The 27,523-nt window shown below is 37.4% G+C and overlaps 1 protein-coding gene across 6 annotated transcripts in view; it reads left to right on the forward strand.

Annotated features, from left to right (window-relative positions):
- Window positions 1–15,996, forward strand: part of Cfap54 (cilia and flagella associated protein 54) — a 248,380-nt gene extending 232,384 nt beyond the window's left edge. For all 6 annotated transcript variants that reach the window (XM_069990518.1, XM_069990555.1, XM_069990527.1 and 3 more), the window contains one exon: window positions 15,787–15,996. In XM_069990518.1, coding sequence (XP_069846619.1) covers window positions 15,787–15,915 — 129 coding nt within the window. In that variant the 3' untranslated portion in view covers window positions 15,916–15,996. The remainder of the gene's footprint in view (window positions 1–15,786) is intronic.
- The last annotated feature ends 11,527 nt before the right edge of the window (window positions 15,997–27,523 follow it).

Genomic DNA, 27,523 nt, shown 5'->3' on the forward strand with positions numbered 1-27,523 from the left:
TTGATCAAGATGTATTGTATTCATAAACTGCTTTGTTGAATGGCAACTCCTCTGTACAACTACTTAAAGATTTTTTTTAAAAAAAGTTTTCTTTCCTATCTCCATCTCTCCATCTCTGTCTCTCTGTACCCATGTCTGTGTGTCTGTCTTACTCTCCTAGGCAAAGCCTGTCTAAATAGATTTTATGGGCATCTAGAATTCCATCTTTCTTCTGTGAGACATTCTAATTCCATCATCAAGTGGAGAGTATCCTTTGTGTGTAAGTTCATGAGCCATCCACTTAATATTCTTATATTCTTTTGAAGACAATGCCAGATGACATCAGTTCCATGCTGCTTTTAAAACAAAGCACTGACTTTGATTCCATCCACTCACTGTTCACTTCTAACTGTCAAATTTGGCTGAGGAAAAAGGAAAGCCCTTAAGAAAAGGCCAGGCTATTAATGTGCTCTTCAAAATGCTAAGAAAAGGCTAAGTTGTTTATAGCAATTCCAAAATGCTCATCTCTCTGAGATTTTCCAGCAGTAGTGTCAAGGTGAAATATACTCTCATTCATCTAGGAACTGAGTCTTTGTGTTGTTGGTGCTCAAAGTACCAGTCCCACTTTCATGAGATGTGCAGTCTGTGGCTATAATGATACTTAGATGTAATTTAAATCATGATATCATCATGAACCTGAGATTTTTTTATTTCCTATAAAAGTAACAAGAAGTGTGGGTGTGCTACTTGATAAAACAAGCCTGTCTTCATTTTGGATAAAACTGCACATCAATCTCAAAAAGACAAAAAACAAAAAAGAAACCTCAAAAACCAATTTTCTAAAGAGTTAGTGACCCTGTGTAATTCAGAGGAGGGACAGGAATGTCATTAGTAAATTTTTTTCATTCTTCTCTATTCTAAGACTACAGTGAAATACTGAGTTTTATTTTCTTCATTTGGTTTGCTAAATGATTTTGCCTTGTTGAAAAACTGGACCCTTAACAACAAAATAGCAAGTTCATTTTAGGAAAATATTTACATTTTGCCTCATAGAGCTGAATCAATTGGCAAGCCTTTGGAAATTCCCTTAACAAATGTTCTTTAAATTTAGATAAAATGCACAAAGAATATGCTGGTGTAAATTTATCCATTTTCCTTGTTTACTTTGGACACAGGCTGTTTTAGAAGTTGTCAGTTATTGTGCCTGTAACATAGGTAGCAAATGTCAGTATGTCCTATTCTCAATCCTTTGTGGTAGCAACAGTGTGTTGGAAGAATGTTTGACCCAAGTTCTAGTTCCAGGTCTGCCCTTGCAAACAAGTTATTGATCCTCAAAGAGCTCCCTACAATTAGATTGTGTTGAAACTCTCAGAAGCAATGATCTCAGTGATCAGAAAAATAACAGTTCCTTCTGCGACTACTTATTGGTTGTTTGGCCGAGAATAAGTTAATGTTTGTCTCTAGGCTTCAGTTTCTTATCTATACTCTTTAACAGCTAGTCTCGCATGAGACTGCAGTAGAAACAATGTTCTAACACATTTACTACAGTTGTGGTACAATTTCTGTGGGAGGTAATCAGTACATTGTGGTTATCTTTATTTTTCCTAGCCTTAAACAGTGTGAACTGAATCATAAATTTGTTAATTTTCAAAGAGTAAATGGTCATTTAACAGACACATCTTAATATTATTTTCAACCATGGTTTTAAAATTAACATGGAGTTGTAGGAATCAAATCAGAAAGGGCTGGGGTATAGTTCTTGGGTGAGAGGGATTATAGAAATTCAGTATATCTTCTACCTAATTTTCCCCAATGATGACATCTTCCAAACAAGTCATCATGGCCAGCATCTTGACACTGACACACTCAAAATTCAAAACATTTTTATTATCATAAAGACCTCTGCCAGACATACTTCCTTTCTGATCCATCTCCTCCCTAACCCATGAAAACTACCAGTCTGTTTTACATTTCTCTAATTTTGTCATTTTAAGAATGTTATATAAAAAGAATCATACACTGTGTAACCTTTTGAGACTCAGTTTTATTTATTTAGCATTATCTCACAGTGTTATTAAACTATCCTCTTCTTTTTTGGTATTGGAGTTAACTCAAGGCTTCACATTTGTCATTCAGGTGTTCTCACTATACTATGTCTCCAGTCCTGATTTTTGCTAAGGTATGTGCCTGGGTGTAATCCACCTAATTTAGGCTTCCTCATAGCTAAGATAGCAGGCATGTGTCACCTTGTGCAGTTGTTCATTAATAAGCAGTCTTGCTAACTTTTTCCACCCAGCCTGTCCTTGAAACCATGATATCAATGATCTCAACCTCTCTAGCAACTAGTATAGTCATGAGCACTGGCATCTGGCAAAACTATCCTTTTGATGATAAAACCTTCATGAAAATTGACACATTTGATTTCAGCATGAGAATTAGTGACCCCAAGTGCTTGCTTGATGACATACAGTATATATCAAATGAGCACTGACTGAAAGGCATCTTCCTACTCTTCTTATCCTCCCTTCTCTTCCTCCTTTTCCCACTTTTGTTCTTGCCCTTTCTTCCCCACAACCCTTTATAAACAAGCAATGCATAATCTTTCTAGTTAGAAATACTAAAAAGAGTTAAATGAATAATGGCTGTGAACCATCTGTAAATTGCACACTGTTAGACTTTTCTATGAGAAATGGCCAGTCATTGTTGGCTGCCTTATAAGAAGGATTTGCAGCTGCTTGTGGTGTGTTCTGACGTGAATAGAGAAGTCAGCATGAGCAGGTTTTCTTTCCACATTCTGCACATAAGGTCTGCCCTCTGCTTTGCTACTGCAGTGGGAGCTGCTAACTAACAAAGCCCAACACACTTTGATTCTAAGCAACAAAGTCCCTGGAACAAAATTCGAACTTCAGTTCTTTATAGAGCATTTGCTCTAAAAAAGAACCTCTGTTTCCTAGTTGCCAGAAGTTAAGCCCAGTGAGCTTTCTCATGAAAAGGCATCAAGAAATGCCAAGTGTTGTTAGAACTCCAGTTTTCATTTGTGTTTCTCAGGTCAAAAGTGCACAGATAAAACCCACAGAGCCCCTCGGGAGGGAACCCAGCTACAGGGTATACCTAACTACAGCATTTTGTGCTCTAACTTTGCTGCTGAGATTCAAAGCCATGACCTTTAAGTGGAGTTAAACTCTTACTCTGATGGAATTTCCTGTCTTCAGAAATGCCGTGGTGGTAGTAGGGGAAGAGGAGGAAACAGGTTTGCCAGAATGTAAGAACTTTTAGAAAGCGTAGAGCAGACTATGCCATGCTAACAAGAAACCCCAAATCCCAGGGCCATAAGGATTTATTTGTTTTTACATCTAGTGAAGATTAGACACCTCTCCTACAATTCTGAATGGTGCTGTCTGTGCTACTTGACCATCAAAGAAATCACTGCAGAAGACTAGGCTGCAGAATTCTGTGGGACTGCCATAAATCCTGGTGTCATTTGCACTTGCTGATTTGCAGTGATACATCATAGTCATATGCTTTTCTTCTGAAATGCATCCTTCTATTCTGGGTGGTAATTTCTAAGTGCAACCATGGAGTGGTTTTCACAGTGCCTGCTCACCTAATATGCATGGGTGTGATACAGAGCACACAGAGAAGCAAATATATATTTTAGTTAATGCTCAAAAAATTTGACATCGTAGGTCTCTGTAGGAATGCCATGGATTTTCAAATAGAAATTATACAATAACTTAAAATTATCCAAATTCTGTTGAGAAGATAAGATATAAATATCTTATTTAATCACATATTGTAGGCTGAAAAATAGCACTCCAGAGAAGTATACTATCTAATCCCCAGAATCTGTTATCTTCTGTAACAATGGTCACTTTGCAGTAACTAGAATAAGTTAAGGATATATTAGATTATTCTGCATTATCCGGAGAAACCTTAAATATTATCGTAAGTTTCTTGGTAAGAGGAAGTCAGAGGGAGATTTGACAAATTGCAGAAGAAGCTGAGACTGGAGTGGTGAACTGTTTCAGGCTTTTAAGATGGAAAATGGGGTTCCTGTATCTCCTTCCCACCCCGCAAGATATTAGCCCAGTCAAACTCATTTCAGAATTCCTACCTGCAGGACTATAAGAAAATAAATTCATGTTATAAATCACTAAACTTGTGGGAAATTAGTTACAGCAACAACAAGAAACTAATATTTAAGTACATTCTGAAGTTAAACATGTGGCTTCAGATTTCTGTTTCTAGTTAAGACAGCTACTTTTATGATCATTTTCTGCATGTGAAAATTCAGGCCTGAAGACAGTAAGTGACTTGCCTAACATCCCTGAGCTAGTCAGTGTTAGGGTCAAAATCTGCACCCAAGCAGACAGCAACTCAGAACACACTTCTAACCACTCATTCTCACCATCTCTTTCCTCTAGCACCCACCTATCCTCTGAGTTCCCTCCTGTCACGTCTGCCAGCCACTGGCCAGTCTGAGGTTCTCTGTGAAACTCTCCTGCTGTGAAACTCTCCTGCTCTGTACTCTCTCCCTCACACCTGACTTCTTTCTCCAGCTTCTTCAATGAACCCCTCAGATCCTTGGGACACTCATACTTTTCCAGTTTCGCATTTTGAAAATTTGTGGAAAGACTAAGACTTCCATAGAGAATTTCTGAGTAAAGTTGGGCTGCCAGTGGCTCACACCTATTCCTAGCTACTCATTAGGCTCAGATCTGAGAATCGCGGTTCAAAACCAGCTCAGGCAGGGGCTGAAAAGTCCTTGAGTCTCTTATCTCCAATTAACCAACATAAAACTGGAAGTGGTGCTGTGGCTTAAGTGGAAAAGAGCTAGCCTTGAGCTAAAGAGCTCAGGGACAGAGCCCTGGCCCAGAGTTCAAGCCTCACAACCTAAATAAATAAATAAGTAAATAAATACATCACTGCATTTCTTTGTTTGTTGTGTTGTATTGTGTTTTGTTGTTGGCAGTTAGCCTTTTTGGTAAATAGCTTTGAATCCAGATTGTCCTTGATAAGATAGCAATGAATTCTGTTGCTTTTCCTATCACAGAAAAGGCTTTCTGGAGAGAAAGGAGGGGAAAAAAGTTTAACAAGTAACTAAATTCATTCAAGTTTAAGGAGCAATATTAAAGAAATGATGTACGATTTTGTCAGCCTAGAGAGAATAAAAGACCGAAATAGTAAAAAGAAGAGAAAGGAATTTAATCAAATAGGGGCATATTGAAAGAGTTTATTAAAATCTGGCCTGAATTTGAACTTGTTTGGGGGTTTTGAAATCCATTAGAGAGCTAAAGGTTATTTGCCAATGCTATATTTTATGAGTTTCTGCATGAAAAGTAGATTCCGTTGAAATGAAGATTTTATTACTTGTGCTCATCTTTTCCAGTAATTTTCCTCACACAACAGAAAAATCATATAAAATATTTGTGAGTTTTCTTTTCCTTTTTGTCTCTCCCATCCCTCCTTCCCTTCCTTCCTTCCTTCTTTCCTTCCTTCCTTCCTTCCTTCTCTCTCTCTCCCTTCCTCCCTCCCACTCTCTTTCTCTCTTTTCTCTCTCTTCCTCTCCCTCCCTCCCTGCCCCCCCCCTTTGTGTTGTACTGCTCCTAGGGCTTGAACTCAGGACTTGGACATTCTCCCAGAACTTTTATGTTCCAGGGTAATGCTCCACAACTTGAGCCACAGCTCCACTTCCATATATTTTTTGTAGTGAATTGGAGATAAGAGTCCCACATGCTTTTCTGTCCAGTCTAGCTTTGCACCGCTACCCTCAGATCTAAGTGTCCCAAATAGCCAGAACTACAGTCAGTCCTCGGATATGATTTTTCTTAAGTCACCAAACTCTCATTAAGCACCTATTCTGAAATCTCTTCTTAACTTGTCTCAGCACCTTTTCATTGATTAGAAATGTTAAATGACAAAATAAAGACTGGGTGGTCACATTTTCACCAACCAGTTAGTTGTGCCAATTCTTGTGCTATAATGTGTAATGGGATTTTGGACCACTGAGAGCAAATTTTGGATAGATTTATAACCTTAAGAAGAGAAAGAGATGACGGAAGGAGAAAAATGTTAATAGCTTTAAGGTAAGAAGCTAAATAAAATTTTTCACCCAGTATCCTCACATGTAAGTTATTCTACCATGTTTTCTACCTTTTCATCATATATCACCTTTCTCTGAAGTTAATGTTTTATTGAATTTATTTTTTCTAGAGTGGAGAAAACAGGAAGTTCCAAGGCGAAAAGATAGTATAGTAGTAGCCTACCTCAAAATTGCTATCATGAATGACTAGTGAAAGATCTCATAAAAGTTCTAGATGGAAAAAACTAGACACCTTTGGTCCCACTGTATTTTGTATAGTGTAGATCATTCTCCTGCCATCGAATAGATATTATTCTCCCAGTCTAACAGAAGCAACACCCAACTCTTAGGAAGGTGAGAAGGGCTTCCATACAACTCTACTGGAGCTCAAGAAATTTCACACTTTAGTGAGAATGAAATGATCTTTTCATCACTCTAATTTTTTGTGTTAATAAAATTTTTAATATGACAGAAAGGATTTTTGTGTAATAGGAGATCAAATGGGCATATTGGTGAGATGCCATGAATCTTTTACTATTTCATTTTAAAGAAGTAATATTATTATAAAAAGAATTTTGCAAATAAGAAAATTAGAAATTAAATCAAGCTGTAGTAGAGAGAGAAAGCAGTTATGCAAACAACTGGTTCAAATGGCAGATTGTCTAAGAATAGAGTCTTTCTTCATCATCATCATCATCATCATCACCTCTATGATTGAGCTATAACCTCAGCCCCTGAATAGCTAATGACTTAAAACAACTATGTCTATGTAATTAAACCTCAATAATTTGGGGGTGCTTCCAAGTGGAGGCACAGATGTGCTGGAAATTGGCACCTGCAGAGGCATTGAAGATGCTCCTCTTCCTTCTCTCACAAGTGTGAATCATGCCCTATGCATGCTTCTCTTCCTGTTTGTATACAAACTGATAGTCATAAATAAACTGCCTTCCTGAGTTCTACTGAATTATTGAACCAAAGGGATAGCCATAGGAACCCTCAAATTTGTAGTTGGCCAGAGAGGAAGAAGCCAGTACTACAGGCATCCCATTTGTAACTGGTATCTGAAGTGGATGGGCAGTTAATGTCAGAATTGAAATGAACCGTTGCCCCACCCAGGTGGTGATAAGGAATTATAGTGTTCAGTGTTGGGAAGACCACATAACAGTCAACCCTAGCACCATGCAAACTAAAGCAGAGTTTCAGCAAGTAACTGTCTCTGTGATCTTTGTGCTCTTGGCTAAAAAATCCCTTTCCTTCTTAGGCACCCATTCTGTACATATAGCCCTTCAAAGGCCACCGTAAACACAGGCAAGGAGCTCTACTTAATGAAAAGTAGATGAAATTTGTTAAGAAAACAATTCTTCAAGACAATCTGAAGGTCTAGTTTATATATATGCAGGTTACTCTGACTGCTTGAGACTCTAAGGCCCAAGGAAGAGAAACTTTGCTGACACCCTATTGGGCAGAGAAAACAGCTTTTCCTTTGTTCCATAAAGGCATTTTCATCACACAAAGAATAATAAAGGGTCCCAAGCAAAGAGAAGTCCTTTAAAATATCAGAGGCTCTAAGTAGAGCAGGAAGCAAGAGTTATACATCTAGTAATCTAACAATAAAATAGATGGTGCATGAATGATAGGTTACATGCAAGTTCAGGCCCGGTGATGGTTAATATGGAGTTGGAAGGAAGAGGTAAAGGTTCCTTGGATATAAAACTTAACAGAAAAGCTTATAGAATGTGTTATAAAACTTCATTTCACATTATCTAGGGAGAGTGAAAATATAAATTCTAATATGGTATTTAGACCTGATTATATTTCACTTTACCTTTATTTTTCAGCAACTGATTTTAAAGCTTTGTATGTCATAGAAAGCCTTAGACTTGCAAATGGTTGACAGACGTTTTTATATTGTAGGAAACTAGTTTGTTTTCTTTTCTTTTCCTTTCTTTTCTTTTCTTTTTTCCTGAGAGAGTAAGAGACTACATTTAATGAGAACTGGATATGGTGTGTTTGTTATACAGAGGTCTGTTCCATTTGTAAATGAACTAGTATAGTGAAGGTGAAAAGGAAATGATTGTTGAACTATGGGTTATAATGTACAAGTATTTAAAATTGTGAGTAGGTGGCATATATATGACCTCTTCTACATGTGAAAGTAAGCTAGTGTATTATTAGTTTCTTTAGATACTTCTAGTTCCAAGAAATAAGAATGAAACCATTGATAGTAAGTATTCATTATCAGTCAGGAAACCTTCATTTTCAGGTTTTCTAGTCATTGTTGTAATTTCTTGGTGCTTCCATTTGCTGGTGCTACATTTTGGATTTTATATGGTCCTAAGTGTGGTAATATGTGGTACTAGATGGTCCTATGTGGTAATAGGTTGGTCTCAGACTGGTGCTATTTGGTAGGTGACAGAATCTTTGGGAGGGTTAGGGATAGTGGGAGGTCTTTAGGTCATTGGAGGTACACATTTGAAGGGAGTAGTAGAGTCCAGCCTCTTCTTCCTATTTTTTTCCCTTTTGTTCATTCTGAGGTAAATGGCTTTGCTTTGCCATGTGCTACTTCCATAATGTACTGCTGCACCACAGCCAAAAGCTATGGAGCCAACTGATCATAGACTGGACTCTCAGAAACTGTGAGCTAAAATAAGTCTTTTCTCCTTGTAAATTATTTCAGGTATTTTTTATAGTGACAGAAAGCTAACTAAAATACATAAAGAGCAGATTCCAAGGCTGAATTTAGTTTTCAGGAAGTTTATTAGGGTTAGGAAATACTCCCTTGGACTAATCATCTCTGGGAAAATGAGGGAAGCAGGGCTATGCAGAGGGTGAAGTTGAGCTAAAATACAGTCACAACAAAGGGCTCAGCAACTTCATGAAAAGCTTTGAAACAGGGATGGCCCTTCAGAGTTGTATTGCTTTAAGCTAGAGACTCAGCTTCTTTACATTTCCATATCATTGGTAATTAGATGTATCCTCTCCCCAAGAAGGGGTTGTAAACTTTAGCTGAAAGCCATTCCTAGGGAGGGCTAAAAGTTGAGGGCTATGAGCCAACACATTCCTAGAGCTGAGAATTTTTTTTTCAGTCTTCAAGAGGTGCTCTGTGCGGCTCAATGTGGGAGTCATGAGGGGCATCACTGTTTAATGAGTGGTTGACTGTAGAACAGTGTGAGTCAATGTAAGAGAATTTTAAAGTAATAATTCTGATGCCACATTTCCAGATGCTTCTCTTCTGGGCCATGGTATAACAAACCTAATACATTTCATGCATCACTGATATTAGTCACTCTATTCACTCACTCCCAGGAACATTCTCCCCTCTAGAGTATGAGAAGGAGAATTTGAGGTTTAAGAAGAGCAGAAAGGGGCTGGGAAGGTGGCTCAGTGGTAGAGCGCTTGCCTTGCATGCATGAGGCCCTGGGTTCCATTCCTCAGCACCATATAAGTAAAAAGAAAAAAGCCGGAAGTGGCACTGTGGCTCAAGTGGTAGAGCGCTAGCTTTGAGCTGAAGAGCTGAGGGACAGCGTCCAGGCCCAGAGTTCAGGCCCATGACTGGACCCCCCCCCAAAAAAAAGAGCAAGAAGAAGATTGAGAACTAATATATCCCCTCAAGTAATATCTTTCTACAAACTTCAATATGAAAAAATGCAATAATTTCACTTTTATTAGAAATGTCCTATGGATATTGCTTCCAAAAGCTGAAGCTGGAAAAATTTGGATGTCCATTAACATGTGAAGTCCTTTAGATATATTTGGAGCCTTTTAAATTTATTTGAAGTTCTACAGATCTTATTTTTTAAGTTATACTTTTTTTAATATATATTTTTTATTGTAAAGATAGTGTATAGAGGGGTTACAGTTATGTGAGTAAGGTAATAAGTACATTTCCTATCATGCATTGTTACCCCCTCTTTGTTTTTCCCCTATCATCCCTTCCCTCCCCCAGATCTCATTTTTAAAATATTGTACATCTTGGGAAAGCATGTATCCTGTGATGTCCCAATACACATTCAAGTTATGTTAATATTTATGCACTTTTGCTAAGAGAGAAATCTAGCATTTTTTTCTGAATTTAGCACTTAAAATACTGGCCTTCATGGTTTTGATTATAGTGGCTTTTTAATTTTAATACTTGCCAAGATCTTTATTTTATAAATTACTCTAACCATTTTTTGGTGATTTCCTAGTTCTAGTAGAAAAATAATTTAAAATGGAAATTTAAGACAGGCTCCAGTGGCTCATACCTGTATTCTTAGCTATGAAACTTGGAGTATGGTTCAAAGAAATCCTAGCAGAAAAGTTTGTGACACTCTATCCCCAATTAACTAGCAAAAAGCTAAGTTGGAGGCATGGGTCAAGAGGCAGAGTGCCAGCCATTAACAAGCAAGCCAGTTGAAGTGGAGGCTCTAAGTTCAAGCCCCATCCAGTACTTGGAAGAAAAGATAGAAATTTAAAACCCTGTAGTTATAATTTGGCAAAATTACAAAAGGCTGGGAATAAATTTGACAACTATAGAGTAGGATATAAGTAAAGATAAAGATACACCTGTGGTAGAATAGCACCATTCATGAATAAACTTTCCTCCTCCTCCTTGAATTGAAAAGCCAGTTAATAATAAGTTAAGGATGTCTATCATTACTCTAATTTACAATTTGTGGATGTTTTTAGCCAGTGAAAGATAGGAATAATTTAAAAATGGCACAGGTGTGTGAGTAAAGGAGAAATTAAGCTGTCATAACTCACAGACATAGAAAACCCAAAATAGTTTTCAGATAAACTGTTAGGATATAGAAGTGCACTTAACAATGTTGCTATATATAATCATAATGTAAATGTAAATTTTATACCTGTAAAGCAGAAGTGAGGACAATTAGAAATGAACATTTTAAGACTGTCATTTATAATAGTATCAGAAAATTTACATGGATGTATAAAAGACTTAGGATGGCTGTGATCGTCAGAAAAAAAAGACTGATAAACTTTCTAGCTTTCAGAGTCTTTTTTTAAAAATTTTATTTTATTTTATTTGTGAACATACTGTACAGAGGAGTTACAATTACATGGGCAGGATAATGCGTACAAACTTTCAGAGTCTTATTGGAAATGACAACAATACAGAATTACAAACAGAATTGAATCTAGTCTGTAAACATATGAATAGAGTCTGGAAAGGGACCCAAACTACGAGTCCCATGAGTTATGACCAAGGTGGCTTCTTCAGTATAGTTGACAAGGAACAATCTTTTCAATAAATGAGCCTAGGTCATTTGAGTAACTATATGGAAAAGTGACACGTCTCAACCCTTAACTTACAGAATGTACAAAAAAAGATCCCAAATTGATTTAGAAGTAAATGTGGTAGATAAAACTGTAAATCTACAGGAATTTATAAAGGACTATGACTTTGGTAGTACAAAGCTTTCATAAATAAGACTCTCTTTAAAAAGTACCCCAAATAAAAGACTGTAAATTGGATTGTATTTAAGACATCATTAAATGTGTGAAATGGAAATCTATGGAGTAGAAGCATATATAGCACTATATATGTGTGTAAACATATAAATAGAAAGAGTTGTATATATATACATATATATACTCACATACATATATAAACACATATTCATCTATATATAGGTATAGATGCCCAGGGTATCTAGAAAGGTTGGAGAGGGGGGACATTTTAGAGTAATTTGTTTTCTCCTGAGGGCAAACACAATTTAGTGGCTTCTGAGTGACAACTACTCTATTTCATCCTTGTGATGTGAAGGTTCTACTTGTGACCTCCATAAATAAACTCAACAATTAATCTTCACCCTTTGACAAATGGACACTTGTTTCTAGAGTTTCATTGACAAGGTTCAGAAGTTTAAATGCTCTGTTTTTTCTATAAATTATGCCATGAAGGTAACTCTAATGTTAAATAAAATTAACTTATATTAAAAAACTATTCCTGTCTTTAATATGGCAAGGATTCCATATGAGAGATATAACATGATATAAATACCTTCATACTAATTATATTTTTGTGTGTGTACTTTGAAAAGTCATGTGTTAAAGTAATTTGAATTGGGCATTAGATGTTTCATCACTATAAAATATAAAATGTTCAGTGCCATTAAATAGTGATGTGATACAAACAAAATAATCATGCTAAGCACATAGAACTTATTAACAAATCAATAAAACAGTATTAGATCACCAGCTGTTTCCCTTTTTAAAGTAAAAATGGCAATGAAAAAGCAAATATAACAATAATCAAGGTTTATAACAATCCATAATGTGCAGCTTGGGTTTAGAGGAAGCCCTCATATATTTCTGGCTGAAATGTTAATTGCCACAACCTATTGGGAAAGTAATTCTGGCAACAAATGTTAAAATGTAAAAGATATCAACTTATCTGACCTTGATATCTTTTACATTTTAACATTTAGGTTGATGTTAGGGAAATGAACCCTAAGATATATATTCAAATGTTTTTTTCTTTCATGCGATTGTTTCTAACATATTTATAAGATTATTTCTTTGTTGCTTTGTATGTCCCTCCCCCACGGTATAACCCCTGCTTTCACTGTATTTGATGTTGGTATAATTTGTGGAGGGGAAGGGCAAAAACAAATCGTTTAAATAGGGATACAGGTGGACCCATTGCAACAATGAGATGTACAAATCATTATGTCGAAAACGAACTTTACAACTTTGGTGAGGCGGGGAAGGGAGAGGTGGATTCGGTTGGGGGGGGGGGAGAGAGGTGGATTCGGTGGGAGGGGGGTGGAGGATGGGAAGGGATGGGAAGGGGAAACAAAAGAGGAGGCTATAATGCTTGATAAGAAACGTTCTCATTATCTTGCCCATGTAATTGTAACCCCTCTGTACAGTATTTTCACAATAAAAAAAATGTAAAAGATAAGCACTCTTTGACTAAAAAACAACTTTAGGTAGCCTGGCTCAGGTGGCTCACACCTGTAATCCTAGCTACTCATGAGGCTCAGATCTGAGGATCACAGTTCAAAACCAGCGTGGGCAGGAAAGTCCATGAGACTCTTATCTCTTATTCACCATCAGAAAACTGGAAGTGGTGCTGTGGCTCAAGTGGTAGAGTGCTAGCCTTGAGCTGAAGAGCTGAGGGACAGCACCCAAGCCCTGAATTCAAACCTCATGACCGACAGAAAAACAACAACAACTTAAGGACTTATTACAAAAGAGCTCCTGTACCTAAGCATGTACACAAGTGAAAAAAGTCTCTGGAGAATGAGTCACTAATTCAAGAGGGGTGCTCAGACCATGAACTATTATATATCCATCAAAGGATGTGCTCGGGTTGATTGACATGCCAAATCCCTTTGTACAATTAAAATACACTAAAAGAAAATGAGAGGAAAGTAAAATAGGCTCTGTTGGGAAACAGATACCTCCAAGAGTGATGAGGGGCAATGGATAGACATCTTTAAGAAAATAGAAAATCCAAGCCTGTTGAGATTATTGTAAGGAGTAAGGAGTGAGGGCGTGTGATGGTGAGAGAGAATTTGGTAGAATGTGCTGCATATATGCATGGAAGTGTTTCAATGAAACCCCTTTGTACAGATGTAAGTTATAAAAATGTAAAAAAAAGTTGCATCAACACATTGGAATTAGTCAAATGAAAACTAATCTCATGAGTCTTTTTGTTCTTTTTTTTTGGCACATGCGAATTTTGTTTTATATAAATGAAAACTTTCTCTTGGTCTCTGATCATGGGTTTGAAATGAAAAGAGCATCTGCTTTGGGTGTGGGCGTGAGCAACCAGGATTATGTTGGGACTAATGTATATTAGTTACTTGTACAATTTCTTGTGGATCTTTGCAAAGGGGATACTATAAACAATAAGGTTTATATAATTAATTTAAACATGTTACATGTTTTCATGCTTGGACAATTTTTCAACCTTGAATGAAAATACACTTTCACCTTAGGGGTAAAAAAGACTAGCTACAGGAAAAAAATATAATGATATTGATCATAATATATAATTATTATTTGATAGACACCACTCCATTTTGTTTGAATAGACTCATTCAGTCCTTGTAAGGACAACATGATACAGGAACCATTGTCATTTCTGCTTATGAATGATGCAGTTAAAGTATTAACAGGATATTCTGCCTTTCCAAGAGCTGGTGTGTTGTGAGGTCTGAATTTGAATCTGCCTGTATTACTCTAGAATGCTTGCATACTCTATGTTGTTATTCTACCTTCCTGAATTAATTAAGAAGAGATTTCTCTTGCATGTTGTTAATTGAATAAGTTAATACTGGAAATTATTCTGTTTACAAAAGAAAAACAAGAACCACATGCAAAATTCCTGCCAGGCTGGAAACATGGATTACATTAGGTTTGAGCAAAGAAGGGAGATGTTCCTAACTTTTTATGTACTTGCCACTGTATTGCTTGAAGTTCCAGAAAGCACTATTTGTTTGGCCATTTTAATTTGAAGAAAAAGTTACCAAAAACATCTTTCACATGAAGGTTCATTATGCTTTCTTAGGAATAAAATGAATGGATGGTTCATTTATTAAGTAGATAAGAAATTAATAAAACTTGTCCTGTAATTTTCAGCCCCAAAAGGAGTTAATTTACTATGGTCATTTTACATGGCATCTGTGCATTCATTAATAAAAGTATCTGGATCAGCATGAAGTGGGTTCCCAGGAAACATTCCTTTCCTGTTCATCATTTTTGTTCCATCTCTATGGATTTTCCTCCATTTAAACCAATGTTAAGACCACAGGAGCAATCCTTATTTTCTAAATTTTAGCCTGCTCAGGATAAATGTGGATGCACCAGTACTTGCCCCTTGGTCATGACAACTCAGGATCTTTTTCAGATACAGAAATCTTGACACATAATTTATTGATGCTTTTTCTGTGACTGTGGGCAGACTCAAAAGGAAGGTGACACAGACCAAAATGTCAACTGGCCATTCTGTAAAGGAAAGCAATAGTTTAAACAGAGCCAAAAGCCCCATGCCCCATGCTTAGAAGCATGTATGAAGATTACATATAGACTATGTTTTAGAAGTATTAATATTTTATAGAATATCAAATGGCATATGGGACTTTTTTTTTTGTCGGTAGTGGGGCTTGAACTCTGGGCTTGGGCCCTGTCCCTCAGCTCTTCAGCTCAAGGTGAGCACTCTTAACACTTAAGCCACAATGCCACTTCCAGTTTTCTAGTGATTTATTGGAGGTAAGAGTCTCACAGACTTTCCTGCCCGGGCTGGCTTTGAACCATTATCCTCAGATCTCAGCCTCCTGAGTAGCTAGGATTTACAGGCATGAGCCAATGGCATAGAGTTATCAAGCTTGTTTCTTACTTTAGGCACAAAAATTAACTGTATTTGATTTAAAATACTTATATGATATGGTCTCTAGCGTTACACCTAGAGTCCTAACTACTTAGGAGGCTGAGATTGGAGGATCACGGTTCAAAGCCAGCCCAATCAGACAAATTCTTAGGACTTTTTTCTTCAGTTAACCAGCAAAAAGCTGAAAGTGGATAGTTCAAGTGGTAGAGCACCAGAATGAAAAAGCTGAGCAAGAATACCAGGCCTTGAGTTCAAGCCCTGGTATTGGCACACACAGACACACGAAAATATTATATAAAAGTTGTAGTTGGTATTTTAAGAATTTTACATCAGTCAGTAGTTTGAAACAACATTTCACAAATGTTTATGTGCTTTATTCCCCCAGGTTCCATTTGATGTCTCCCTGCCTGCTGTATTCAATCTTGAGAGACTTTTTGATCTTGCTACTGGTTGTATTATAACAGGAGGAAGCCTTTACAACTGGATAATGTCACTTATTTCTCGAATACCTTAATTTCATTTACATGGTAACCTTGTGAGAAATTTAATTATTATTGTTTTCCTAGTTTCAAGTAAATTTCTGGAACTTTTCCCTCATAACCATCAAAATAAAATTCTTTTCTCACAAGCTAAAGTTCTTTAAAACTATTGTTTCAAGAGATATTTTAATTCATGTTTGAATCAAATGACAGTGTTATTGCTTATTAAAGCAATTTACAGAGCTGAAAACAGAAAAGATGATGGTGAACAGTGCTGTCCTTTCAAATCTGTGTTAGTGTATATAGGATTGCCTTTAGATGTGTCTGTATGGCAGGACTGAATTAAACTAGTGGTTCTCAATTGTGGGCAGTATTCCCCTTAGATGTTATGTGACAGCGTTTAGGCACATTTTTAGTGTTGTAATTGTGGGGACAGCACTAGTAGCATCTGGTGAGAGGCCATAGGTACCGTTTGTCTACAGTATACAAGATAAACCCTGCAGCAAACAGCTGTGTACGGTCCAAAATGTCAACAGTGTCATGTTGAGAATCCCCGGAGCAAACTTCAACTTGTGGTAATTCCAACTCTGGAAGTTGCCTATTCAGCTTGTAGCAAATGAGGTCTTCCATATTTCATACATCTGAGAAGCACCATTGTACAGAATTTTATTGCACTGGCCTATAAATCACATGGACCTGGGTGTGGATAGTAACTTCACCACTTTCCTTAAAGAACTGACTTAAATTCTTCAGCCTTTATTTCCTTGTCTGTGGAGGAAATTTACTCTATGACTTGAATGAATTGGTACAGTTAGTTACTTCACAGGAGGCCTGTTGTAGTAAGAGAGCCTGAGACCACCGCTAATGGCCTCCCTTGTTGAGGGCCAACCACTTCTCACTGTCCTTCTCTAACAGCTCTAGCAGCCAGATGTGAATGCTTCCCACATGCTGCCCATGCATTTTTTTTAATGAGGTAAATGTGTTTTTCTAACCATTATTCTCAGATTATGAATTTCCTATTGATCTTTTAAAAAATAAACAATAGTAATGGTAGGTACTGGCATTTATTCTCACTTGATAATATAAAGGGGAAAACGAGAAACCTTATGTTGGAACCCAATACTGTAAATGTAGACATCACAAAATCCAAAAGTCTAAGAACAAGTGAAATAGAGTTGTCCTCTACACAGGAAATAAGTCTTTTTTTTTTTTTTTTTCTGGTCATGGGGCTTAAACTCTGGGCCTGGTGCTGTCCCTCAGTCCCTCAGCTCTTCAGCTCAAGGCCAGCGCTCTACCACTGGAGCCACAGAGCCACTTCCAGCTTTTTCTGCTTATGTGGTGCTGAGGAATCAAACCCAGGGCCTCATGCATGCAAGGCAAGCACTCTACCGCTGAGCCACCTTCCCAGCCCCCAGGAAATAAGTCTTTAGCAAGACATTCTTTAAGGATAAGAATCATTTTGGTGGTCAAAACTTTGTTATAAAAATACCTAGTGAGGCCAGATATGTCAGGTATGTCAGAAGGAAGCTACTCAGAAGGAAGAGATCAGGAGGATCAAGGTTTGTGACATTCCAGGTAAAAAGTTATTGAGACACACCATCTCAACAAGCAAGCGGGAATGGTAGCATATATCTATGATCCCTGTTACACAGGAAGGAAGCAAAATAGCATTCAAGTGGTAAAATGCGGGGCTGGGAAGGTGGCTCAGTGATAGAGCGCTTGCCTTGCATGCCTGAGGCCCTGGGTTCGATTCCTCAGCGCCACATAAGCAAAAAGAAAAAAGCCAGAAGTGGCGCTGTGGCTCAAGTGGTAGAGCACTAGCCTTGAGCTGAAGAGCTGAGGGACAGTGCCCTGGTCCAGAGTTCAGGCCCCACAACTGGACCCCCCCCCCAAAAAAAAGTGGTAAAATGCTTGCTTCCCAAGTATGAGAATCTTGAGTTCAAACTCCAGTATTGGGGAAAAAAAACATTTTTAGAATCACAGCCAGACCTGGTAGTATACACCTGTAATTCTAGCACTTGGGAGGCTGAGACAGGATGCTCATGAGTTTGAGACCACCTGGGCTACATATTAAGACCTTTCTTCAAAAACAATTTTTGTTAACTGGAAGCAGGAAAACAGAGGTATAAATATGAACATGCATAGGGTGTATGGTCAAAGTACTCCCCTACTATGTACAGACAATGTGAACAGGTAGAATAGAAAATGAGATTTTGTGTAAAGAGGAACTACAGTGAAGACTTGGGCTGAATCAACAGATGATAGGGTACAGTAAAATGTGATTAAGGAAAGAAGAGACAAGTTCCTGTCCTGGTAGACAGTCAATAAATAGTAGATAAGTAAATGCAATGAGCAGAATGAACAATGCCCTGGTCTTCAGGAAGATAGGCATGCAAGATATAATGGAAGAGAAATAAATTAAAGGTAAGAAGACTTACAAAAGCATATGTCACAATGGGAGACAAAAGAATGAAACATTTACTGGTGACTTTGGGAAAAGAAGTCCTTTCTGATTGACTATACCCCTTATATGAAATTTGGTTCAAATTCATTTGGATAGTGATAGCCTTGATACAGTAAAACTTTCCAAGGCCTTTTGCCTATGAGTGAGATTTGCAAATGTCTCTGCTAAGATAGAGCGTGCTTTGAAAGGCTTGTATTTCCTAATAGAGAAAGTTTAATAACAGGCTTGGCTTTGTATATACACTTACCACAGCTCTGGAAGTATAACATGACTAAAAACCAATGCCATACACTTCAGCCTAATGAATACGATAGTTTTCCAAGATTGTATATGTCCACCTTCCATTCTTCCCTGTTAACTCCTGTTAAGTTTTTATTAGTTGCATTTTTTATTTTGAACATCAGTAAATATAAAGTATTGTTTTGTAGAATGCCATGACAATGCCTGGCACAGAGTAGATAATATTTATGGAATGGATAGATGGAGAGAGGAATGTGTGTGACCCAGGCACTACAGCCCATGAAAAAAAGGCAAAGATATCATTAATTCCTCCACTGTCATTACTACTGTCATTATTGTCGGCCCTTTCTGGAGCATCTACCGTTGTAAAGTATGGTATGAATCATTACATGATAGGCATTATTGCCCTGTGTCCTCCCCAGACTTCTGGCCGCGGTGCACACAGTATTACCGTCTTCAGTAGTGGACACAGCTCATAAAACAAGCACATGTAATTAGCTCAGTGAACACAGAGGCAGAGCCAGAATTTGAATCCTGTTTGGGGAATCTGTATTTCCCATTGTTAAGTCTGCTTCTCCTGCCCTTGTAACCTCATCTACAATGCTGAGAGATGTTTAAGTGAAGGGAAAATAAAAATTAAAAATTACCTACATCTCAAGCTGAGACTACAATGCCTATCATCTACTCTTGGAATTGATTTGTTAAAATGGCTTGCAGACCTGAACATAGAACACAAGAAATCATGATGATGAGAGGCAGCATTGTATATATATGCTGGTATATTCATTTCCTCTGGAGAAAGTAGATTCCTTCCAATTATTATAGATAATTGTGTGTGTGTGTGCGTGCGTGTGCGTGTGTGTGTGTGCATGTGTGTGTATGTGCATGTGCACGTGCACATGCAGGTCCTTGGGCTTGGACTCAGGGCCTGGTTGCTATCCCTGAGCTGCTTTTGCTCAGGGCTAGCACTCTACCACTTGAGCCACAGCTCCATCTTGGGCTTTTAGTGGTTAATTGGAGGTAAGAGTCTCATGGACTTACCTGTCTGTGCTGGCTTTGAATCAGGAGTCTCAGATCTCAGCCTCCTGAGTAGGTAGGATTATAGGCATGATCTGCTGGTGCCCAGTTCTACAGTACATTTTAAAACCTTTTTCTCCATTTATAGTTCTTTACAGATGCTGCTATTCTTTGTGTTATTTTGCCTGAGAAAAACACTGAGACTGCCCCACACCTGCAATCACAATTTCCTCATTTTAAACCATGGTTCTAGAAATTCTCCTTTTCTAAAATAGCACTAGTTAAAGTGGGAACTTTCTGTGCAAGGCATTGTGGAAATGATGATGAACTGGGCTGCAGCAAAAGCAAAACAAAAATCCAAAATCTACCAAGATGAGTGATGTGTTTATTTCCAGAAATGTCTATTCAGGTTATTTTTTAAGAACAAATTAAAAATCTGCAGCTGCTGTTTGTTTGTTTATTTGTTTGCATAATATAGTATCTGCAAATGCTTTATTACAGATGCCTGTAGTGTTTCTGTTTGTGTTAATTATAATAGAATGACAGGAGGGAAACAAGGGGGCAAAAAGGGGGGAAAGGGGAGGAGAGAGGATGACAGGGAAGAAGAGCCTCTGACCCTCGCTAAGTGATAAGTAATGAAACCCATCTGTTTCCCAGATCTTGCTTTTTATTAATCTCCAAGATATTGCTACAGAAATTGACCATCTGCCAGCTACTCAGAGGCTTAAATGCAGCGGTCTTAGTTCATTTCATGTGGGTGGGGGCAGTTCACACACACCTCAGCCCAGGTCACTTGATCTCCTTCACTGAAGTGGAGCTGGGAAATAATACTTTTCAGGAGAGCAGTAGAAAGGTGGTTTCTGCCTGCCTCCTTCCCTTCCTCCCTCCCTCCTTCCCTCTCTCCTTTTCCTTCCCTCCTCCCCTCCCTTCCTTCCTTCCTTCCTTCCTTCTTGACAACATCATGCAAACTCCCCATTCCCATTCAAATGACTAGGCTCCCTGAACTCCTAGAGCTCTTCAGGGTGCCCTGCTCACTTGGCTTCTAATGGTACCCTCTGCCACATAGCCTTATGTGAGACTTTTACAGAACTGTCTTCTAACCTTAGCTGGAGACTGTCACAGTGTGTGTGTCTGCCCCACATTCTTTGGGTTTATTTCAATTGGTGACTTGGTGTCTCATGTTTCTAAACCATATTTTGGAATTTAGAGTGTCCATTAGAGCTGGAGAACTTAAGTCAAATATGCATGATTCCGTCAGATATTCTAACATATATACAAATTTATACAATTTACATACAATATGTAAAATATACAATATATGAATAGATTAACATTTATAATCAATATTGTCTGTATGGGCATAGATGTGGACATATCCCCAAATGTGGGTTGCAGAGAAAACAGTGGATCCAGATAGCTACTGTGTAACGATTCTTTACCTTTTTTTTTTTTGTATTTGACATGCTGGTGGTATAGGGGAGCCAGAGGCATGGCCCACTGATACAGTGCCTGCCTACCAAGCACCAGACCCTGAGTTCCAAGCCCAGAATTTGTATTATATTGCACAAAAGAAGCTCCTACCTCTTACTCTTGTGCCCAAGGACACTTGGGCAAAATATTCTAATTGCAAAAAAAGGGAAAAGAGAAAACCTGCTAAATATCCCTCTGTCAGATAGAGAATGGATATTATACAGAAGTTATGAATGAATGAACAATAGACTACTAAACCACATTCACAAACTAGACATACATCAATCAGGATTCATTTCAAAAACAAGTTGAACAAGAATAAAATGAAGTATTGCAAAAGGATATATAAAGGAGGACAGCGTTTGCATAAAGTTTAAAAGCAGGCAAATGACATAGTCTTTCTGGATGAATGCATTTATGCTAAACTTTTTAATGTACTTTGGTTGTACAAAGGGATTGTATTTCCATAACACAAGTATGAACCAAAGTTTGGTTTACACATGTTTTAAGTGAAGATGTTCTTTCTTAAGCCAGATTATTTGTTGTGTAGTTCTCTACTTCATTTGCATGCATGCTGTGTGTCATAAATTAAAAACAACACTTTGCTTACCTCCTCATCTTCTTGGCCAGCAAACCCTGTATAATTATTGGCTCATTTATCAATAAACAACACTTAAATGAGAGCTATGACTCTGGTCTCATTATTACGACTGAGTGGGTTCCATTCATTCTGGATTTTAAGGACAGCTAAAAATCATTTTGAAACTAAAGTTACCATATATATATATATATATATATATATATATATATACATATATATATATACCTAATTTTAGAAAACTCAATCTGTGACAATATTAATTTTTAATATAAGATAGGAAATCCATAATGTTTAATTAAATTGAGGCATATTTCCTGTGTAATCCTATCAATTGTAAGTTCCTTCATTATACTTTAAATTATTTGGTTTTCCAGAATTAGATATATGAAGAAATTTTAACAACTACTTGTAATGCAAAATGAGCTTCATATAGAAAACCCATCTACCATCCACAATTGTAATGTTTTAAATATATATTAACAAATTTCTTTTTACTAAAACCTCATTTCTTATTGCTGCTTTCCACTTCAGTTGAGCCTTATGAATTGCAACTTTTGACACTTAAATTTCCATGGCAACCAATAGTTTTGGCATAAAACCAGGCATGGTTAAGAACAAAGCTTTACTGACAGCAGTTTTCTTCTTAATTAAATTCATTAGTTAAAAAGCTGGGTTAAGAGGCATAGAAATTTTATTACAAGTACATCATCAACTGGAACTTTGGTGACAAGACAAAATTAATTGCATATGAATTGTGTTTGCTTCAGTTTGATATTTAAGATAGCTCGTATACATTTTATGTTCAACACCTAAGAATGAGAAATATCTAAAGCCAGATCTGCCCAAGAACAAACAACCTTATACCTTCCTTCTGAACTATCCACACGGTGAAAACTCAATAGCTTTCTAAATAATTCTAGTTTCTTAACTTTCCTAATTTAATGTTTTCCCCCCAATACTCAAAGGAATTCTTTGATTTCTCATCATTATCAAAGCAATTTGGAGCAAATGTAGAGAATCTGCATAATGAAAGATGCAATATTGAAAGATGCAAAGTAGAAAATACAAATTAGCCATACATCTACCACTGTAAAGTAACCGGTACTGGGGCTGGGAAATTGGCTCAGTGGTAGAGTGCTTGCCTCACATGCATGAGGCCCTGGGTTCGATTCCTCAGCACCACATAAGCAGAAAAAAGCTGGAAGTGGTTCTGTGGCTCAAGTGGTAGAGCTCTAGCCTTGGGCTAGCACCCAAGGACAGAGGGACAGTGCCCAGGCCCAGAGTTCAAGCCCCATGACCGGACCCAAAAAAAAACAAAAAAAAAAACAGTAACCAGTACTAACATTTAGACATGCATCCTACAGCCTATTTAATCTTCCCCAACATCCAGGAAAAACAAACGGTGTATAAACAATATTCAGGCTCAAGTTTTGAGCCAACTCTCTGTATTCCCTTCAAGGTACAAAATGGATCTTTTCAGTGCATATTGGCTAGGAAAATGCTCAAGTAGGGAGCATTTAGACCTGGTGGTTTGCATGAAATGTATCAGAATTATCAAGATGTAATTAGGTCCAAAAGAATTGTCCAGAGTTCTTCCTTGTAATAAAGTATATGGTAATGATCCATAGAAGGAAAAAAATGAAATTTTCATTTTGTCTTTAGGAGACTGGTCATTTAATCTTTTTTTTTTATAGAGACATTATTGCTCCCTGACAAACAGCTCATTCATTCAAACATGTATTTGTCCATTTAATGGATATTTTTTCATTTGATAGATTTTATTCATTACTCTGTGCCTTTGCTTCCTGAAAAAAATGTTCTTTCTCCCTCTCATTATTTAAAAAGTATTTATCAAATGTCCACTGTATGCCAGTGACTATGCATACAGGAAATGCCATTTAGGCATTCCTTTCAAGAGCTTAGACCTGATTACCTAGTCCCATCTTGGGTTAATTCCCAACAGAAAGAGAATCACTATGCTGAGAAGTCGTCTGCACTCCATGTTCATAGCAATAGTTTTCACAATGGCCAAGTGTGGGAACTAATGTCCAACCATTAAGCAATAAGTAAGAAAAATATGATTTATATCCACAATGGAATACTATTCAGCCTTTATATGGATGAAGTTGGAAGACATTATGTTAGGTGATATAAACTAGGCACAGAGAAACAAATACATGGCTGCATATATACATGAATCTCAAAACATGGCATCTCAAGGGTATGGAGGATAGTTTTTACCAGTATCGTGGGAATAGGGTAGTTGAGGGGTGTCAGTTGAAGCATATAAATGTTTAGAGAGCAACTATCTTGTCTATATTCAATGCTATTAATGTATACCCACAAAAATAAAAAGTAGTTATCAGATTTATGACACAAATTGGAGATTGTAGTTCATCACAGTGTACTTTTGAAAATTGCTAGGAATGGATTTTAAGTTCTTACCACAAAAAGTAAGTAATGAGATAATGTGTTAATTAGCTTGGGTTAGCCATTCCATGATATATTTATTTTTCAAAACCATATGTCATACTTAATAAATCTTTTTTTAGCTTGAAAATGTTTTATAGTTTACATCTAATGACCTCAGCCCCAGCATTTCTGTGTCTCAGAGCCTGTCTTGACCACTTCCTCCCTGATGCACACCTCTCACAGCCATGCTAGTTACACATCTTTATCTGTCTCCACATTGAGAACAAGAAGCAAAGTTGGCTGATATTTAGGAAATAAGTGTATAAATCTTCCTTTTGTGTACTCAGCTTTTCATTGTATTTAGATTTGTCATTTCTTTACTACACAATGGTTATATATTCTTTTATTATACTTTTTTTGAATTGTGAAAATACCATACAGAGGGGTTACAATTACATAAGCAAGGTAATGAGTACATTTCTTATCAAACGTTGTTGTCTCCTCCTTTGTTTCTCCTTCCCATCCCTTCCCATTCCCCTCCCCCACCCCCCACTCCCTCTACCCCTGCCAAAGTTGTAAATTCGTTTTTCAAAATAATGTCTTGTACATCTCATTGTTGCAATGGGTCTACCTATATCACTATTTAAACAATTTGTTTTTTTCCTTCCCCACCACAAATTATACCAACATCAAATATTGGTCCTTTTTTTTTTTTTTTTTTTTCTGTTTTCCTGCCTTTCCAGGACCTTTTTGAACTCAGGACCTCACACATGCACTCTGTTACTTGAGCCAAACCTCCAGCCCTTTTTATTTTTAGGTTTACTTTTCAGGTAAGATCTTGTGCTTTTTGTCTAGGATAGCCTCAAACAATAATCCTCTCACAAATCCATATACAATGAAATGAGATTACAAATGTGAGTTTCTATGCTTGTTTCATTTTGTCTCATTCTATGTACATTAAAAAATGATTTCTAAAATTCTTAAATATCAAGGTTATTAACCTTCTTTGTTTGGTGAGCTTTTTGTCTTCTTATTTCTTTTTTCCTTTTTGTTTACAGTTCTTTGTTTTTAAATTGAGGGACTTGACTCAGGACTCTTCAGTTACATTCAGACTTGCTCAGGAAAAGGAATTCAAGTACTTAGAAATGTACAAAGATAAGATTAATAAAGGTATATGGGAAAAATTTAGGTCGAGGAAACAAATGAAGATAAGTGTAAGGTATATTAAATAGGTAGGTTTCTTAGGTAGCCATGAAGAGAACACCACAAGCTATTCAGGAAGGAAAAGAAGTTTATTTACTGAACTGCTGCCCCAGCTATGCATGGTGGAGAAGCATGGCTAAAAATGAAAGGGGTGGGGGGACCCACTCCTGGGCCAGGATTTATCTAGGCCAGGGACAGGAAGAGGTGTGGCCAGGTGGGGGAAAGGTGTGGCCACACTGGATCTGGATGTGACCTCAGGGTCTAGGACCCTCCTAAAGTCAGATGGGAGGCTTGTGACCAGAGGTGGCCCGGGATGTGACCTATCAGGAGGGGAAGGTGACTGCTTCCAAGTCTGCCAGTTACCTAGGTAACAGATACTGGGTGGAGATTTAGCCAAGAGGGAAGGAGGTGTCCCTGTGCAGACCTTACAATAAGATGATAAGATGGAGCTGCAAGCTGAATCTTCTTTAAAGTTGCTATTCATTCTTTGCCTTTACTAGAGGTCAGCCACAGCTTTGGCTTTGGCCGCCTCCTCCTGGGTAGCATGTGGTAAGGAGCAAGTGTAACATACTACAAGATCAACAGTGTTGCCAGACATAGACAATATACTCAAAACGTTTTCCTGCTCAAGAATTTGCCATTTTAATTTTGTGAAATAATATCCATTTTTTATGAAGTAGTTTAAAATAGGAATGAGTGCTGCAAGGGAGGGTGGAAATATTTTTTATTGACCTTGAGAGTTTCGTTTTTATATGAGGAAAAACATTTCAGTGTAGCCTTTTTCTTGGAACCCATTTCACTGGTTAAGAAATACTTTTCAAATATATTTGAGGTGGATGGAGCAACATACCAAATGACTGTTTTTCAAGACTTCAAAGGCTCAGGCTTTGAATTGCTCAAAGTAAGCTGGCTGATCAATCTTGACACTGACTTCAGAGTGAACACAATATACAACTAAGCGCTACCGCAGCCTGGGTAACCACAGCCACATAGTTCTGCCTGAAGTGCCACAAGTCAAATTCTAAAGTAGAGAAAAGAGAAATGGCTCTGTAGGAACACAGGATAAATGGAAATACTATCTTAGGTGTATGTTCTCTGGATTTCTGATGGGGAGAAAGTAACTTGAACTCATTTGGGATTGTGATTTTTATAGTATACTAGATTGGTACCATATAGGTTCTTCAGGTCATTCTTTGGTACTGGTTTAAACCCCCTGTAAATGATCTCTCCCAGGAAACAGTCAGCCTATACTTCTACAGTGTACTGTGGTGACTAAGAGAGGGAGCTATGCTGTTGGATGATCTGAGCTGGAGTCCTAGATGCCCTACCCATGTGAGCTTGGGTTAACCTCTCTGCATGTCAGGCTTCTCATCTGTAAGTTTGTGACAGAAAAAGCACTCACAGAGTCTAGCAAATGCTAAATGCAGTTACAATTACATTTTTGAATTATTGCATTCACTTTTTCAGGGAAGCTAAGCTCTGCTTAGAAAAGAGCCAAAGGTTTTGTTTTGCTTTGTTTTCTTTAGTAATGATGAGAGTTCACTTTGGGAATTAACAAGGTAAATGTTTATAGAGCTATCGTCCACTAATAACAATCCTAAACTCTAGAACAAGAGGAAAACTAGGGCAAATAATTATAAAGTCATAATTAAAATAGTTGTTGGGGAACGACTGAAAATAGGAAATTTGATCCTTGAAATATGGGAACAAACAAGGTGAGATCCACCTTGGAAAGATGTTTTCCTGAGTTCAGGCATTTTCCTCCTCCAGTTGTGTTGTTTGATGACAGGAATGTGTTCTGAGAAGTGCTTTGTTAGGCATTCTCATCATTGCCTTAACATCATCAAAATATACTTAGTACACACCTAGTGTGTGTAATAATACAGTACCAAGATTATCCCTAAATCAAAACAATTCTAGGAAATCTGGAACAGTTACTTATCCTACGAAGAATTAATTTGTCATTAAATGGAAGAAAAAAAGAGTAAAGATACAAAGAAAAAAGTGGACAGTCATAAAATGACATGGAATTATATAGTAGATCAAATGATTTCTTTTGATAATCCTTCAAACCTGGAGTAAAATGACTAAGCTTACAAAAATAATAGTTATAAAATCTTATGTGTGGGGATAAGCTAATAATGAGGTAGAGTGGGTGAATCAGCATGAACCATAATGGTATTTACAGGGCAATGAAAATGGCAATAATACTTAGGAATTTGTACAAAATGATGAA

This window comes from Dipodomys merriami, unplaced genomic scaffold (assembly GCF_024711535.1).
Source record: "Dipodomys merriami isolate MVZ:Mamm:240054 unplaced genomic scaffold, mDipMer1.0.p SCAF_10, whole genome shotgun sequence".
Classification (NCBI taxonomy): domain Eukaryota; kingdom Metazoa; phylum Chordata; class Mammalia; order Rodentia; family Heteromyidae; genus Dipodomys; species Dipodomys merriami.